Below are 19,019 nucleotides of genomic sequence, written 5' to 3' on the forward strand. Positions count from 1 at the left end.
CCAGCTGACATACTGCAGTTTATTGAGGTTAGCTACACCACAGAACTTTCCTCATCTGCATGCGAGCTCAAAGGGCTGTTCCAGAAGAGGCTTATTTCACAATCTGTTTATTTTTACTTTCCTTCTCTCAGTGAAAATACTGATGTCGGATTTACCTGTTACCTGTCATTTTCTTGAGAAACTGACACTTGTTTAGAGTTTTCTCTCTCTCTCTCTTTCTCTCTTTCTCTCTCTCTCTTTCTCTCTTTCTCTCTCTCTTTCTCTCTCTTTCTCTCTCTCTTTCTCTCTCTGAGCTTTAACTTTACATCAGAAATGTCAGGGAACCTGTACGGAAATAAAACTCCACTCTAACATACATGGTAAGAAAAGATTAATTTATTATTGCTAACTGTCTAGATGCTATTGTGTGTTTTTTTTCCATTAAATATTTAAATGTTGCTTTAAAAAAAAAATTTAATTGTGAAATTTTATATGCTTTTTTTATGTATGCATCTGAAAACCCATCTCAATCCATGGATGATTTAAACGATAAAATTCTAATTTTAACGATTTAAACGATTAAATGAAAGGCGAGGAAATAGGATTTACATTCTAGCTTTATTACATTATTTATTTTGGATGAATGCTGTATATTCAATATGCTGTATATTCAAGTGGTGCTTTGTGTAAAATGAGTGTCTGATTTCTTTAACTGTGGGGGGGGGGGGGGTAAACAAACATTAAAATGTGAATAAAGGAAGCTTTGTATAAATATATCAGCTTTGTAATGACTTGTTAACTTATGGAGTTTAGATGAATTGCTAAACTAGCAGTGAGTGAATATAAATGAATGGCAATGTAAACACTGTAATAATATATATATATATATATATATATATATATATATATATATATATATATATATATATATATATATTATAATAATAAATAACAAAAAATGTCGGGCTGTTTTCATATCAGTAAAGTTTAGAATAGTTAGAATAAAGAACCCCAGAATTATGGAACGGACCCTTAAAGAACCACAGGTCATAATACAACGTACAGCGATCACAGCACCGATAAGAAGTAATCCTCCACAGGTATAAATAGCTGCTTGTTTTCTTAAGAAGCTTAAGGATGTGTGCAAGTGCAAGTGCAAGCAGAAGCTTACACGCTACTGTAGAAGAGTTTTAATCTCAAGTTCCCAAATACCACGATGCATTGTTTTCCTATGAGGTAACGTTCCAAAACGAAGACGACTATGTGTCCTTTGTACACAAGATACCTCATAGTTTAGACGTGTTCGTCGTTTGGGCCTCAATGCAGTCAGACTTTTATTATATCTTTATTTCTGACACAAGCAGAATGAAGGTGTGATGGCAAAAAAAAAAAAGGTGTTTTTGTGTATTTACTTCATGTATAATAAATAAGTAAAGTGCATTTTGATGAAGTACAGTATAAGAATGCTTATCGAAAGGCCCTGTAATGCAGGAATAGGGCTTCACTATTTCCTTTGTCACTTTTCTTACAAAGAGTGCCTGTAGCAAGGCATGCTGATGATTGGTTTAACTCTGACTCCCACTTCTATGGCAAGTGTTGCAGAAAGATGCATGCATTACTGTAATTGTAAAGGTGTGTGGTTGGAGGCACTTCCTGTGCCTCGCTATTGTTCTGAACCTGCTTTCTACTCCTTTATCAACACCAGGGTACAAGAGAATGCAAGCACTTAAATAAACTTTTGACATTTGACAAAAAAAAAAAAAAAAACGGGTATCAGGAAAAGTCCCTGTATGTTTTGTCTTGAATTCGGGGAAGAGAAGCAGCCCTCACCCACACATGGGCTTTAACTTTAGATTCTCCTGAGATAACAGAGACGATCTGTTGTTGTTTTTAATTATTATAGCTGGAATTTTCCATGATTAGGAAAAAAGTGAATACTTTGTACTGTATGAACAAGATTAGAGAATGCAGTTCGAAACGTTTAGCTAGTTGTTAAATACTAGCTAAACGTTTTGAAGACGCTCTTAAGTTAAAGTAATACACTATGAGAGAAATGAACCAAGTTTCTTTGTACAGTACAATTCTGTTCAGCTCAATTTGAATTTTTTTTTACATTATAGACCAAGTATAGTGCACCTAGAATCACCATGATGAATGTACAGCTTTGCATGTGGAGTTTTATAGTGACATGCTTTACATTTTTCAACAGAAAACACAGTAACAAACTAAACTGAGGAACAGTACAGTGCACACACTCATAGAGCTGGTATAGACATATAACCTCATTTTGAAGGGGTTTTTATCTGTTCCTCATAACACCACACCACTGCTCTCTCAGAACACACACCTGGTACATGCTTTTAACCCGGTTTCTTTTTTAGCTAGTGGGTAAGGTAGTGAAAGTCCCAGATATTCTATATTTCATTAGTATATATTGCGTCTAGAAAGTGTTCCTTCCCTTGTGATTCTTTCCAGTTCTCTTTTTGCTGTATTGCAAATATAAAGCATTTAGTGGCCCTCGGAATCATTTGAGCTGAGTTATATGTAAGAGCAGACCTTGATGCTTGGAGATGACATTGTTATGAAAGGGAAAAATATGGCGAAGATTATTAAAACACCAGCAAAGGTTTGAGCTCTAGGAAATCCATTGTGTGACAAAAGAACAAAATATAGCACAACTGAGGTACTTTTAAGATCAGGCCAAAATTCAGTGCTCAAGCAAGAAGGGAAATTGTCATGAGGTGTCCAGGAGTCCAGCTACAGCACAAAGGGGTTACACAGCTCACAGTCTAAAACAGATGAACCTGGGCAGATCTCAGCACAGCATCAGATCTTCTCATATCTGGGCAATATGAAAGAGTGACAAGAAGGAGAACACTTCTGAGAAAGTCCAAGAAAAAAAATCATTCATTCATTCATTCATTCATTCATTTTCTACCGCTTATCCGAACTACCTCGGGTCATGGGGAGCCTGTGCCTATCTCAGGTGTCATCGGGCATCAAGGCAGGATACACCCTGGACGGAGTACCAACCCATCGCAGGGCACACACACTCTCATTCACTCACACACTCACACACTACGGACAATTTTTCCAGAGATGCCAATCAACCTACTATGCATGTCTTTGGCCTGGGGAGGAAACCGGAGTACTCAGAGGAAACCCCCGAGGCACGGGGAGAACATTCAAACTCCACACACACAAGGCGGAGGCGGGAATCGAACCCCAACCATGGAGTTGTGAGGTGAATGTGCTAACCACTAAGCCACCATGCGCCCCGAAAGAAAAATCAATAAACATAAAAAAAAAAAATGCTGCTAACTGTTAATGTTTACCGTTATGTTTGGAAAAAATCTAATACAGCCCCAAAACCAGGTAACAACATTACTGTGATCGAGCATGTTGGTTTTCTCGGGTTGCATTTATTCAGGGAAAAAGCAGGAAAACAGGCAAAATAAATGGCAACAGATATCAGCAAATTATTGAGAAGAACCTTCTCCAGCCAGAAAGACATCTAAATGTAAGGTGAAAATATGTTTTCCAACAGAACAGTGAGCTCAAGCACAGGGACAGTATTACAGAGGGATTAGTTGGAATTAGTTATTACCATTTACATTATTTCCTGTCTAGTGTCAACCAAGTGAGGATGATGTTCACTTCTGAGTCTGGTTCCTCTCAAGGTTTCTTCCTCATATCATCTCAGGGAGTTCTTCCTCACCACAGTCACCTCCATCTTGCTCATTAGGGCTAGATATTAGAGATAAATAGGAACGTAAATTAAACTTTAAGCAAATAAACTGAAGGAATTGAATTGAATGGGTTTGAAAGTCTGTGGCATGACCAGAAAACTGGAGTAAATAAAAATCAACTCAAATTTGCCTCATTTGAGATGAAGAAATTTCATATTGAGGAATGAAATATTCAAAATCAAAGGGTTCGGTCATTGCTGAGCATGTGAAAACTGATTCACATAAAAATATTGATCGCTTATTTGTGCTTATTAGCGACGTTAGTTCTGAAGCTGGGTGGTTTATTTATCTCCCTGGTGTAGCAGTCTTTATTTGCTTTGTATAATGGAACTGGAAGTGCTAAGATTGATAATGTCTAGAATTACATGTTTTTACTTTTATTTTCTGTATTTTTTATTTGATTTATTAGGGGGACAATGCAGACTTCAAGGCCCTGAGGGCCAAGTTTCATTCTCAAGCTGAAAGGGCCGCATCCAATGCTGGACCTTACTCCAGGCCTCACATTGCTGGTTATTTGCCAGAGTCGTCAGACAATGGACTGGTCCGAAACAAAATTCCCCTTTTAACACCAAAGCCGGTGTTTCCAGTGAACCCCGGCACCGAACCCAAGAGATTTAGTTCAAATCCCCAAGGAGTGTTTCCCAAACCTCCACCATCTCACCGTTTAGGAGCTAAAGATGATCCTGTACCACCTGTCGCTGACACTGAGAACACAAGGAGAGTAAAACTGACAGGAGAGCTTCTCCAAAACAGGATGCTGCAACATCTTGAGAAGAAGCCCCAAGCACATCCCAGGTCACTACTGCCAAGTCAGAAGAGCTTGTCAGATGTAATTCCTCTGAGAAAACCATTCCCTAATGTTGGGCAACGACCTACAAAGCCCAAACGACCTCCGTCTGTCAACCTGGAGCGTTTTCGTGTCAAGGGTCCAGCCTTTCTGCACACAGTCCATCAAGATACTAAAGCATCTGAAGGTACGTACATGCAGTTTTTTTTTATACAGCTTTTTTTTTACCCAAAAAGGAACCACGTATTCAGTGTTCGGGGGTTTGACGGGGTTGGGTCCATTTAGTCTATGAGGGATTATGGGGCGACACGTTAAACAGCACTCTTGAGGCACCATCATCAAAAGAATAATGCTACGTTCACACACACACACACACACACACACACACACACACACACACACACACACACACACGCACACACACACACACGCACTGATTTTATCACTTCAAGTCACCAATCCCTGTGCTATCAAATCACCAGTAGGCATTCTTACTGGTTGTTAAAGTATTAGCATTCCACTTGAATGTTTTCTTGCCAAACATTCTGCCAATTCATCAGTTTATATAACCATTATATCATACGGGATGAAGGAAAAGCTGTGTGGGCTTTTTTGTGATGAATCACCATTTAATCCCGTGCGCTCCACTGTCTTCAATCCCATCGGTAGACGCTTCACCGAGTCATTTCATTTTCCATAAACCTTTCTCAATTCTGTCATGTCACTGGACACATCAAGTCCCCGACTCTGTTGTCGCTCATGTCGCCAGACATCTCCAGCTCTCATTAATAATAAACGATCTCCAGTTGCTGTGTGTGTGAACGTACAGTATCACAACAGAGGGATAATTTTTTGGTAGAATGGGGCTCATTCCTTAAACATCGTTCCAACAATTGTGTAGTTCCTCGAGCAATAAAGCTGTATTAAGATTTTTTTTTTTTGGCCCAAAATCTTAGACCATGCTGTGTTTTTTTGTTTTTTTGTTTTAAATAATTATTTAGATATTATAGTATCTACAGTTTGAAGAATGTTATTTATTAATCAGAATTATAATATTAAATGTTAACATTTTTTTCTTATAGTTTTTTTTATTGTTGCTATTTTTGCTGGAGTTTGTATAACAAATGTAATGCACAGTATGCTATTTAATGTTATTTGTTAATCAGAAGGTGCAGAAAAGTAAAGTTTTAAGCAAAGATAAAGACAGACTAATTGGACTGCTTTTGGGCGAATAAAAACCGACAGCGGGTCATTTTGGAATCTTCGAAAGTTGATTTTGTTTACTTATTTTACTCCTTTATTAAAAGAGCTCAAATTTCTATCAAAAATCTTATGAAATATTCAAGATACTAATAGTTTATACAGTTCAGACTGAAAACCTTCTGTTTAAATAAATAAGTAAAGAAATAAAAAGAATTTTAATTAATTAATTAAACAAACAAACAAACAAAATAGATAGATAGATAGATAGATAGATAGATAGATAGATAGATAGATAGATAGATAGATAGATAGATAGATAGATAGATAGATAGATAGATAAATAAATAAATAAATAAATGCTGGCATCAGTTTCCAGTAAAGTACTATAAATGGAATTTGTAAAACAAATAAATAGTAATTTACTGAAGTCATTATTGTAACTGTTATATTGAACGTTACTGTAAATAACTAGTTTTCTAGCAACAGCTGGCAAAACGTCCTGCAGTTCACCGTATAATTTGTGACAGTGTTGTTGAACTTAATGTACAATACAATGATAAACAAAAATAACAACTAATTTGTCAATTTCATTTTAAATCGTAGTATATAAAATAATAAAAGTAATAAAATAAAATCGTAGTAATAAAATGTTCATTACTATAAAATTCCATACATGTCATTTTCAGTGAAAAGATTTATCCTTTACTTTTTTATTCGCTTATTTTTTCAGCAGAAAAAAAAAGATCGGTGACATCACTGACTCACCACAAGCCTTTCTGACCAAAAAAAAGAAGCTATTAGAACTCGAAGCCAAAACAGAATGCGTGCCCTCGTCCCTCATAACCTTTACTAGAATTTAACAGAAATTCACGGTACAGGAAGAAAAGTAAATCTGATGTAGTAGACAGTTTAATTAAGAACAGGCAAGCTTAGCTTAGTTAATGTTTAAATTAGTCAGGAAAGCAAAATGTTTTTGAAAGTTTCCTGAAGTTAACAGCACTTAAAAGGTCAACTGTAGCTTAACGATTAGGTTTTTGGTCTCCGTTTCTAGTGAGTTCCATTAAATGCTCCGTTTACCGCATATTGTTCTGGGTTTTAAGAGTAAAATACCATACAGATGTGTTAAAATAACTACATTTCTACTAGTAAAAGGGAATTGATTATTCTGTTTGCTTGGGCATTGTGTAACTGTGCACATACTCTAGTTTTTAAATCCCAAACTACTGACAAGGGAGACCTTTACGAAACATAACAATACTGAAAACAGATCAACGGAGAAAGTCAGACTTCCTGTCATTATAGGTTTGTAGAGTTGCTTCTATTTTAATTCAAATGTGCCTATTTGTAGTCTGTATGTACGAATCTATCTATGTATACACATGAAACATGAAACTCAGTACACTGAGTTGACTAGACAATTTATCTCCCAGCTTGTCTCGTGCATGTCTGTGTTTTTCACAGGGCCACCACGACCACCGAAATCAACTTTTATGTCTGCGACGCCGCCGGTTACACAGAGGTAAGAGCTGCTAGGTTTACGGTTTTAGCTCAAATGTATTGATCAGCAAAATAGGAAACATCAGCTGTGTTGTTTCCTGTAAATCAATCAATTAATAAATAAATCTATAAATAAATCTACAAATAAACAAACAAACAAACAAACAACAAACAAATAGATAAATAAATAAATAAACAAACAAACAAACAAATAAATAAATGCAAGTATTTTAATTACTGCTACTACTACTACTACTACTACTACTACTACTACTACTAATAATAATAATAATAATAATAATAATAAAAATTAAAATAACAATTATAGTCATTGTTATTGTTATTATAGCTATAAACAATAATAACACGTTGTTGTTGTTGTTGTTGTTTAATAGAAAGGATGAAGCATAACCATACACACACTGCATGATGAGAAAAATAAGCAGACGATTCCGAGCGTCCTTCGGATCGTCCTATCAGTTTTTCACTGATCATGATGATAATCATCACAGAGCTCTGATTAAATTATGTGCATTTCCAGATCTCAATGCCTGTAGAATATGTGGGTGTAAAAATGATTGCTTTGCTGCAAAGTTCCTGGTAGTGCAACCAGAACACGCTGTGAATTAGCCAAATAAAAAAATCCTAGCTCTGAGAAATATTAGAATTGATTATAAATTGTGAAGTTAACCAGCGTGAAACCTAAACCTGTCACTAACATGAATTTTATACTTCTGCGTAAGATCTCACATCATTTTACCAAAGTCTGTGTTTTTTTTATTTTTTATTTTATTTAGAATCATCGAACCTGAACAGGACACATACGATGATATCGATTTGCCCCCACCTCCACCTCCGCCTCCTAAACCATCTTCCGGTGGTAAAAATCTCACACTCGTTTCTATTGCTATTATAGAAATGATCGTGTCCGTGTCTGTAGAAATAGGCAGCCATTTTGATCACATTATGTATTGTTTTGCATGCAAGATTTTGCTTCTTACCAATCAGGTAATACTGTTAAATACTTTTGACCTCTTGGGTCAGTGTGATTAAACCCTCCTTGTGACTATGAAAGAAAAAAAGAGATTCAGAATTAATTGACTTGTGAAATGTTGCACAAAAGCACACCCACGTGTAAATATACAATGTCGTGAACGTACGTACATCTTGTGCTTTCACAGAATCATGGACGAGCAGTTTCTCGTCTCAGGCTGATGAGGTGCGTGTGTGGCCCAGGTCACTTTCAAGAATGAATCGATCCATTATTTTTAACGCTGTAGTTGTGTATTATTCCCCGTGCCCAGTGTGCATTACTAAACGTGTCCGTGCTTCTTTCCCAGGAGAGCGACGATAGCGAAATTTACGAACATGTCGAGTAAGTCTCTGTTATTTACAGTATTTAACAACAGCCCTGAAATGTCAACCTTTTATCTGTACTGTATGTTGTTGTTGTTTTTTCATCTGCTATTATGCGATATCAAACAATACCTGTTTTGTCAGCAGCGGATTTCAGTTCTCAGGTTAAATAATCTGTTTCATGCGATCTGCTGTTGCAGTCAGGACGAGATTGCACAGCCTGTGGTTTTGGAGAAGAAAAAACTAAAAGAACACAAACGACAACAAGAAGTGGAAAAAAAGAAAGAGCAAAAGGAGAGGCTCAAAAAAGAAAACGAGTACCGAAAAAAGTTCAAAGTGAGCATTTCTGCAGAGAAATATACACCTTAAGCATTATATTTTCGTTGTTATACAGTACTGTGCAAAAGTTTTAAGCAGGCGTGAACAAATGCTGTAAACAAAGAATGCTTTCCAAAATGAACAAAATGCAATGAATGAACAAAAGAGAAATCTAAATCGAATCAATATTTGCTGTGACGACCCTTTGCCTTCAAAACAGCAGCAATTCTTCAAGGTACACTTGCACACATTTTTGAAGGAACTCGGCTAGTAGGTTGTTCCAAACGTCTTGGAGAACTAACCACAGATGTTCTGTGGATGTCGGCTTTCTCTCATCCTTCTGTCTCTTCGTGTAATCCCAGACACACTGGATGATGTCGAGATCAGGGCTCCGTGGGGGCCGTGCCATCGCTTCATGCTGGTTTGAAGGCAAAAGCTAGTAACACCAAATATCGATTTGATTTAGATTTTTCTTTTGTTTGCTCACTTTGCATTTTGTAAATTGACAGAAATAAACACTCGTTATTTACATTTCTGAAAGCGTTCTTTGTTTACAGCATTTTTTCACGCTTGTCTAAAACTTTTTCACAGTACTGTATATACAGTATATATAAAAAAAAGTGCACCTTATTATCACTTATATAACCTACCTATAACTGAAACATATCCAAATTCACTTTGTTTAATGTATGATATTTGTGTAACAGAAAAAAATAAATAATTATTAAGTACTATGTAATTACTTTTCACTTTCATATATACTGCTATATTCACATGAGAAAGATTTTCTGAGGCTGCAAAATATTTGATTCTCTGTTTTCTTTCTGGCGTGATCTATGTTTTCTCTGTAAAGCTTGATTATCCTTCTTTACTGTAGCTGACTGGAGAGATCGACGTGCTGCACATAGCTCGTGTGAGAGAGGACTGGCACGGGGGGAAGAACGATCTGCGTGTGCGACAGGGAGAAGCTGTGGAGATCGTGCGTGTGAAGAACAACCCAGAGGGAAGATGGCTGGCACGAAACATGAGCGGGGAATGTAGGTTTTACTTTAGACAGACTTTATAGGCTACACATCACATGATATACTACATCCTAACTAGCCTGCACTCACCAGTTTAATATCATGTACTGTAAATCTACAAGTAATCTAGCGTCAGGAACATTCTCGTCCTAAACGATCGCAAAAACATATAGCTGTTATAGCTAATTATTACATAGTTATAACGCAGCCACGTTGTATAGTAGACTCTCTGACAAAAATATAACAAAAAACGAAGCGTTGTTTTATATATTTCATATCTCTTTATGATTTGCAGATGGATATATCAGTAACACGTGCGTAGATGTGGACTACGAAGGAATAAAGCGAAAGATTCGCAGCGAAGCCGCTCCTCCTGCGCTTCCTCCTCCCGCCTTATTGGACGAGGACGTCTACGACGACGTCGGTTCCGACACACTGAACAGGTGAACAACAAACAACAAACGTGGAACGATGAACTTATCAACATATCTGTAGTTAGAAGACCTCGACTAGCAGAGATCTGAGTGAGGGTTTCTCATCTTTGTGTATTTTCTTCCTTTCACAGCAGCCTCAATGTGAGCGGCGGTAAGTCAATTAGCGGTTCCACCGTATTAACAAAGCATCCTTTAATACGTTGATTCAACTTTTTTTTTTATTCTTCTCTCCTCTCAGAGATATATGATGATGTCGATCATGTCATACCCGATGACTTCCCCCTCCCCCCTCCGGAGATCTGGTACACACGATAACTTTTGCTATCTAATCTCTGCCATCTTCAGAATAACATCATCAAAGATAACAGTCTGTTTTCAGTATCTTATTCTGATTCCATGATGCAGTGAAGACAATGAAGAAATTTTTTAAAAAAATGCTGCCCATGAACTGGCTCCATATCGAGTGTCCTGGTGACATAGGAGCTGAAATTCTTGTCTCATTTCACTTCGTGTTAATAACTAACTTTGTGGCCACGTTTCAGAGAAAGACCTTTTGTTTCCTGTGCCAGAGGCGTTATCTATGTAAACTATCTTGTGCCGTCCAATTAAAGGACTAGATCTAATAAAAAACATCTAATAACGGTGACTAATATGTTAGAATACAAAACAAAAGGTGTTGCATGGATGCTTTGTTTTGTTCAGTATGAAACAGTACAAATGATTTGAACTGTATTTATTTAATTTTTTTTTAGCCAAGACCCTAAAAAAAGCAAGAAGCTAGAGAAGGAGGAAAAGGAGTTCAGAAAAAAGTTTAAGGTAAACTTCCTGTAGTATATTTGTAGCTGCGCTCTAAGTTCAATACGCTGTGAATATCTCAGGATATCTCAGTGAACCGGTGAGATAGATGCTCATGTGCTGTATGTGCTTTGGCATGGACAGTTTGAAGGCCCCATCCAAGTGCTGTGCTGCATGATGGTGGATCCAAACGCCAACATCAAGAAGGGCGGTGGGAAGGAGCTGACTGTTGTGAAGGGGGAGATTCTTGAAGTTATTCAGCAGACTAACGAGAAGAAAGTACTCTGTCGTAATGATCAGGGAAAATGTACGTGTCTTGCGCCCTCTTGTGGACAATACTGGAATTTATTTTATTACATTTTTAATAATTAGCAATTAGCAAGAGTGCAATTCAATCATTTCTACCTGTTACTAATGTCATATATTATAATGTTTATTTAATGTCTGTTTTCAGTTGGATATGTTCCCAGACATTACCTTCTACATGAGTATGTTTTATTCTGTAATCGTTATCCTTATTACTACAACAAATTATTATTCTAAATCAATGTTGTTGTTGTTTTTTTTAAACAATGCTTCCTTCCATTTCAGGGAAAACGACATATATGATGATATTGACAACATGACAGGTATGAGAGTGAAAAGAAATGGTTTCCAAAATGGTTGTCAAGGATTTATAGCTGTATATATGATCAAACGTGATCCGCTTCAGACAAATATTGTCAATTGTAATATGTAAGATTCTTCCAGTCTCCATTCTTCAGTCTCCAAACCTCATGTTTAACATGCAACATTTTATATCTTTTATTTTCACATTTTTCCTCACAGATATTTATGATAATGATGTCAGTGGACCAGCTCCACTGAGGTCTTGACCATCATATTAACAATGATACGATGGACGAGGTGGAAGAAAAAGAGGACCTTATGAGATTGATTCATGTGTATTGAGGACACGAGGTCAGGAAGGAGGAGGAGGAGAATATTCAAATGTTGTACATTGAAGAAATAAATGCATGTTTTTACTAAGCTGTAATATTTTAGATTCTTCTTTTTTTTTTGTAATACTAATGCAATCACCTAATAACTGCCATAGTTCAGCTATTGATTGCTGAACATACGTTTCCATAAACAACTAAAAAACAGACTGTTTTTTTTATTTATGTGATGTGGAAAGAATTGACTGTTTTGAGAAGGTTGCAGATTCCAACCTTTTTTTTTTAATATGCTTTTTAGGAGAAATATTAATTCTCATATTAATGGATAGAACAATGGAGTTTGATGAAATGTCATCAGGAGATCCTGAAGGCTTTAAACGAAACCCAATGCAGTATTTTGAAAGGTTCTACTTCTTTCTGGATTGCTGGATAGGTGCCTTCTTCCATCCAATGTGTTTATCTTGTTTTTTTAAACAACAAATGCAGTCTCAAGACCAGACATTCAGAGTTATCAATTGTTTAAACAGTCCAGCTTACATTGACGTTCAATAACAAAAAATAAAAAACACCCATCAGTCACTGATATTATTTATGATCTCACTTGAAAAAAATGGGAGGATCAAAACAAAAGGTTTTATAGTCTAGCACATGTAAACAGTATGTAAATATCAGCAAACAAAGTTAAAACTCTGATCATATCATCTTTTCATCTCTAACCCAAATGTCTTCAGTATATGGCAAAAACCAAAGAATTGTCTTTGCTGTTTCAATAGCTTTAAAGCGACGCGGCTGACATTTTCCATTCTGCTTCCTTTTATTCTGGATCACCGGTTGGTTGCCACGGGGAAGTCGTGGCCTAATGGTTAGGTAGTCTGACTCGTAACCTGAAGGTTGGGGGTTCGAGTCTCGGGCCAGCCACGACTGAGGTTCCCTTGAGCAAGGAACCAAGTCTCCCCCAACTGCTTCCCGGGCACCACAGCATAAATGGCTACCCACTGCTCCGTGTGTGTGTGTAAAATATGTATGGACAAAAATGGACAATAAATATCCAATAATGGACAACATGCATAAATACCATCGACACTTTGCTTTACAGAGGATGGAAATCAGTCATAACACTTCACAGTATATCATAACCGTAATCAAGATCATATTCATTTCATACATTTTAGTCTTCTATAAATTATTTGTTTAATAATATTACCTCCCTGGCTTAGTGGTTAGGACGTTTGCCTCACACCACCAGGGTTGGGGGTTCGATTCCCGCCTCCTCCATGTGTGTGCGGAGTTTACATGTTCTCCCCGTGCCTCAGGGGTTTCCTCGGGGTACTCCGGTTTCCTCCCCAGGTCCAAAGACATGCATGGTAGGTTGATTGGCATCTCTGGAAAATTGTCCAGGGTGTATCCTGCCTTGATGCTCGATGACCCCTGTGACCCGAGGTAGTTCGGATAAGTGGTAGAAAATGAATGAATGAATGAATATTACCTCCCAAAATAACACATCAGTTGGATTTTCTTTAGTTTTTGGTTTAGGGAGATATTATTTTAAAATGTAAAAACAGCTAGTGATTTTAACCCTTGTATGATGTTTGTGTTACTCAGCCAGTGTTCGTGGGTCTGCTGGACCTGCTGCATTTTGGGGTTTTTCATTCAAAACAGTCAAAAATTTGATGTTAAAATACTCTACAGATGTTTATTTCATCCCAATTACAAGCAATATAAACAGCATATATGGTTAATATTTGCCCTTTACCTTTATTACATCACATTTTTTTAAATAAAGTGCTACTCGTTTTTTGTTGTTTTTTGATAAAATGTAATAAAAAAATCAAATTTAATCAAGTTATGAGTGGGGAAAAAAATCAACAAATTTACAAGGAAGAAAAGTTTTTCAAAACTATTGATGTTTATGAATATGGGTCACAGACCCGAACACCATACAAGGGTTAATGTATATACTTAACAGGTTATTCAACCGTAAATATCTAAAAGAAAATAATTGATTTATTTGATGTTTTTTTTTTAATTTGGCTGTTCAAGCATTGGACCTGTTTTTGTTTTTTGTTTTTTGTCTTTACAACCGAGGCTGTTTATTTATTGTCAGAAGTCTGAGCGCAGAAGTCAGATAGGTAATCTATTGTTCTGGTCTGGGCAAACAATTTCCTGTTCAAAGTTCACCCTTCATGTGTTATTTTACTGTCTGCTGACTTTTAACCACATTTATGTAAAGGATCGTTTTGGATTTTCGATGCAAATGTTAAAAAAAAACAAACAACATGTCTATGTATAGTATACTTTAAATAATGTCAATAATGAGATAATGCTAGTGATATTAGAGAGGTAGCTGTTACAGGAGCAGTCAGTCTTGTGTTTTTATAGATTTATTTTGGGACCATAGATCTTAGTTATAATCATGTACAATTCATTTGAGTCTGCAGTGAATTTGCTGGAGTCCTACAGAGGAAGAGATAAAGTGGTGAGTGTTTGTTTACTTAAATCCTGCTAGCTTGCAATTATATGGGGTGCACGTGCTAAAATAAATACTCCTAATAACAACAATAATAGTAATAATAATAATAATATATGTAAAATGTGAGTGCATGTTACAATGTTTAAAAAAAAGAGCCTTTCAATTCTGGAGTAATTAATATTGAATTAAATCGGACACATAGGCTCCGCCCACTTTAACAGGAACACCTGTGCACGTGCTCATTGATGCCGTTAGCTACAGGTACAGGACAAGAGCTTGAGTTAATGTTCACATCAAACAGAAAAGTGGGATCTTTAACAGTGACTTTAACCGTGGCACTGTTTCGGTTCCAGGTGGCTGCGATGAGAATTTTTTCGAAACTCTTGATCTCCTAGGATTCGACTGCAGTGGTTAGTTAACGTTGCTGGTCAAAGCATCAGGACTGGGAACTGAGCTTGGGGTTTCTGTCTCACGTGTTCATTTACTTTGTCCTTTTGCAATAACGTCGGGGTCTTCGGTTTCCTCCCATTTCATAAAACATGCAGTTAGGTAGATTGGCTAATTTAAAATTGCCCCTAGGTGTGAATCAAAAAATAATTGGTGCCCCCCGGCCCACTCACCAGGACTTGTACCGTACAAGAACCAGAAACCGGGCAGGAAAAATCACTACTGACCCTTCTCACCCTGGACACAACCTCATTCATCTCCTTCTTTCTCTCAGGCGCTACAGAGCTTTGTTTACCAAAGCTGCCAGACACAGGAACAGTTTCTTTCCCCGGACAATCACCCTGATTAACAACTCACCATAATTATATTCACTGCTACTTATCTATAAGTACTGCATTATCAGAACCGTCAGTTATCACATCAACCGTATACTTTACACACACTACTGTTGCTGCTGTATATTGTACAAAAGCATAATATTGGACAATACTGTTATTTGCGCTACCGTGTACTTCTCACACTTTATGTACATAACTGATCAGTCATATATTCTGTATTCATAATTAAATACTCCTACTGTCTATATTGGCTCATATCGTCTGTATTGTCTTGAGTGGTACAAGCTAAATTTATAGTATAGTGTTATTTATGTCTGTATTTGTGAGAGTCACAAAACAGCTGGAACCAAATTCCTTGTGTGTGTCGACACACTTGGCCAATAAACCTGATTCCGATTCCGATTCTGATGTATGCATCCATGGTGCAGGATGACTGGTGTCTTACCCAAGCTGTTTTCCCACCTTGGGCATAGCACAGAACCTGACTAGGATAAAATAATTGCTTAAAACAAATAAATGAACCCGGAGGGCACGGTGGCTTAGTGGTTAGCACGTTCGCCTCACACCTCCAGGGTTGGGGGTTCAATTCCCGTCTCCGCCTTGTGTGTGTGGAGTTTGCATGTTCTCCCCGTGCCTCGGGGGTTTCCTCCGGGTACTCCGGTTTCCTCCCCCGGTCCAAAGACATGCATGGTAGGTTGATTGGCATCTCTGGAAAATTGTCTGTAGTGTGTGGGTGAATGAGAGTGTGTGTGTGCCCTGCGATGGGTTGGTACTCTGTCCAGGGTGTATCCTGCCTCGATGCCTGATGACGCCTGAGATAGGCACAGGCTCCCCGTGACCCGAGAAGTTCGGATAAGCGGTAGAAAATGAATGAATGAATGAATAATAATAATAATTGCAGTTGTTCCCTATTTTATAAAGTTACATTCATTCATGAATTAAGATTCATTTTACAATGAATGATGAGAGTCGCTGTGTGTGAACGCAGCATTCACACGACGTTCTTCACTGGCCGGGTCACTTTAACTAAATACACTTGAGTTGTTTATTGATGCATTTCTTAATTGATGTCTTACAAAATATGAGAATCTGGAATAGGTTCAGAGCATCAACACCACAATTACAGTAAGCACAGTGTTTGCTGTCTGAGTCACACAACTGCACATATTACATGACAAATAGTTTGATCCAAAATAAAAAAAAAGAAAGAAAAACACTATATTCCTTTAGACTAAAGCAGTGGATCAGTCAAGGCAAGTTTAAACAAAATTACAACTTGCATTCCTAATCATTTTGAGTGTAGATATGTTGCTTAATTGTGTAGTCACTGGCTACTCAGTTTGGTCAAAACAACCCATAGAGGAGGACAGCAGTGTTAAAACCTGGGATGACTGTGAAACTGATGACTGACTGATGACTGTATGTATTTTTCACCCCTGTTTTAGATAAGGACAATGTGCTATGCATCGCAGCTGGTGGGTGGCATCATATCAAGAAAAAAAACGACCAACTACTCACAGCTCGGCAAGAGTTTCCTGCTCTTCTCAGCTCAGCTCAGTCACTGCCGGACCGTACTGCGCCTGTTCGATGACCTTTCCATGGCTGCTTACTCACTGAGCTATGGTCTAGGATCCACGGTACAGTATTCAATTCAATTCAAATTTATTTGTATAGCGCTTTTTACAATGGGCTTTGTCTCAAAGCAGCTTTACAGAACATAAACATAGAACAGAAGGTAAACATAAGGAAAAATATAGAGAATTAATATAGTAACAAATTCAAGATATATACAGTATATAGTTCACAGTGTGTATGTATGTATGTATGTATATGCATTTATCCCCAATGAGCAAGGGGAACCTCATCCTCATCTGGGTGATACTAGAGGGTGTGATTACAAATATACAGTCAAACAAATGTTGAATTGGTGTAAAGATCACATGGAGTTCAGATCTCCTCTTGGTATCACAGAGTCCAATAGTACAGGCTCTTAACGTATCACAGCCTTTTGGTAGCTGTAGAGTACTAAACGTACAGAGAATGTGTCTGAAGAGTATTTTCAATGCCATTTACAGGAGGAAGACAAGGTGCTTCGGTGCATGTCGGTGCTGATTAATGTCGCAGATCAGCTGTATTATCCCTGTGAACATGTAGCCTGGGCAGCGGATGCAGAGCTCATTAAAGTCAAGTCTGACAAATGGTGGGCACTGAGCACAGTGCTGTGGGGTGTGTCTTTACTTCTGGGCATTCTCAGGTAAAACAGGATGAATTCTCCCACCAACATTTGTCTGTAATCTCATAACGTACAGTTGAGGTCACGAGTTTACAAAAACGAGCAGAATGTGCAAAAAAAATGTCGAAAAATGAGGGATCATACAAATCCCTCATCCCTTTATGATTTTTAAATCATAAAAATGTTCAGTTCTGCTCTGAATAACCTAATTCACATAACACATGCTTACATCTAGGTACAATAACAACTTACACATATTTTCACATAAGAAGCCGTTTAAAGGTTTACATCCGTGTGAATTTTAATACTGAGTGTAATTACTGGCATATTCCAGTGATTTGAGGTTTTAGTGCAACGGCAGAAATGGGGGACTCGAGTCATATGACTTGACTCGAGTCAGACTTAAGTCACAAATTTGAGACTTGTTTGACAAATATTAAAATAAGGACTTGACTTGACTTTGACTTGACATTCATGACTTGAGACTTCGCTCGGACTTGAGTTAATTGACTCCGAGATGGGGGACTCGACTCGACTCGAGTCAGACTTAAGTCGCAAACTTGAGACTTGAGACGTGCTTGAGAAATATTTAAAAAAAGACTCGATTTGACTTTGACTTGACATTCATGACTTGGGACTTACTTGTGACTTGCACATGTGTGACTGACTCCCACCTCTGTGTAACGACTCACTGTCCTTGACAAAAATCCTTCAGCTGCTGCACATTCTTTGCTTTTCTGGCATCTTCTGCATATCCGACCCCTTTCTATCAGCGGCTATATGATTCTGAGATGCATCTTTTCACTCTGAGGAACTTGTACACTATTACAACACTACTTCAATAATAACAGAACCAAAGAATTTAGAAAGATAAAAGCAGGAAGAGTAAAATAAGGTAAAACAAACAGTGGTGTGTATATATATATATATATATATATATATATATATATATATATATATATATATATATATATATATATATATAAAACAGAGCTCTGTATCTTGATACATATCATATGTACAAATGTGAAGTATTCTGATCCGTTTTGTCATTTTGACCTTCTGATCCTTCTAAATGATCCAAATTCAGAAAGGAAGATAATGAAAGTGATACTATTTTTTTTTAAAAACTAAGAATTAGTATTTTATTATCATTATTAATATTGAAACTTTTGATTAAAACTTGATGTAAACTTCATCTTTTACTCATTATGTTATTGAAGATCACTCAAAGTAATCCAGAAATTAAGGAAGAAGGCACAGAAATGCAGAGAAGCAAGACACGAAGACAGCAGGTAGGATTTTAGGTGTTTTTATATAATACATAAATATAATATATATATATAACATAAATATAATTTATGTTTTGGAGTTTACAGCATAAATCGCTGTATAAATAATGACTGCATTTGAGAATAATGCAGTAGTGATTGTCTTATTTTAATTCATTTAT

General features: G+C 37.0%; 2 protein-coding genes across 6 annotated transcripts in view; both read left to right on the forward strand.

Moving 5' to 3' along the window:
- On the forward strand, positions 1-12,169 carry si:ch73-40i7.2 (FYN-binding protein 1). Of its 4 annotated transcripts, none has more exons than XM_047810368.1 (16): positions 3-205; positions 270-359; positions 4,138-4,702; positions 7,180-7,237; positions 8,013-8,095; positions 8,397-8,434; positions 8,556-8,590; positions 8,772-8,907; positions 9,767-9,926; positions 10,207-10,354; positions 10,477-10,496; positions 10,584-10,647; positions 11,098-11,161; positions 11,285-11,447; positions 11,595-11,628; positions 11,732-12,169. In XM_047810368.1, exons 2-16 carry the CDS (start codon positions 357-359, stop codon positions 11,877-11,879), a joined length of 1,719 nt encoding a protein of 572 aa, XP_047666324.1. In that variant the 5' UTR covers positions 3-205; positions 270-356; the 3' UTR covers positions 11,880-12,169. The 4 variants fall into 4 exon arrangements, with proteins under 4 accessions (XP_047666325.1, XP_047666324.1, XP_047666323.1 ...); XM_027170072.2 differs by having other exon boundaries at positions 4-359; positions 11,732-11,769; positions 11,969-12,169; XM_047810369.1 differs by having other exon boundaries at positions 1-359; positions 10,480-10,496.
- Positions 12,170-14,209: 2,040 nt separating this feature from the next.
- pex11g (peroxisomal biogenesis factor 11 gamma) overlaps positions 14,210-19,019 on the forward strand; it is a 5,279-nt gene continuing 469 nt past the window's right edge. The window contains exons 1-4 of one of the 2 annotated variants that reach the window (XM_027169627.2): positions 14,210-14,554; positions 16,779-16,970; positions 17,409-17,587; positions 18,790-18,861. In XM_027169627.2, the coding sequence (XP_027025428.1) occupies positions 14,492-14,554; positions 16,779-16,970; positions 17,409-17,587; positions 18,790-18,861 (506 nt within the window). In that variant the 5' untranslated portion in view covers positions 14,210-14,491. Of the gene's footprint in view, positions 14,555-14,830; positions 14,959-16,778; positions 16,971-17,408; positions 17,588-18,789; positions 18,862-19,019 lie in introns of those variants that run through there. The other variant, XM_047810645.1, reaches the window with a different exon arrangement.

Source organism: Tachysurus fulvidraco, chromosome 2, assembly GCF_022655615.1.
Source record: "Tachysurus fulvidraco isolate hzauxx_2018 chromosome 2, HZAU_PFXX_2.0, whole genome shotgun sequence".
Taxonomy (NCBI): Eukaryota; Metazoa; Chordata; class Actinopteri; order Siluriformes; family Bagridae; genus Tachysurus; species Tachysurus fulvidraco.

Bases quoted from the DNA above. Each gene is read 5' to 3' on its own strand.
- si:ch73-40i7.2 (XM_047810367.1), top strand. The intron at 7,238-8,012 runs GTAAGAGCTGCT...TATTTTATTTAG, and splicing joins ACGCCGCCGGTTACACAGAG to AATCATCGAACCTGAACAGG. The intron at 10,497-10,583 runs GTAAGTCAATTA...CTCTCCTCTCAG, and splicing joins CAGCCTCAATGTGAGCGGCG to AGATATATGATGATGTCGAT.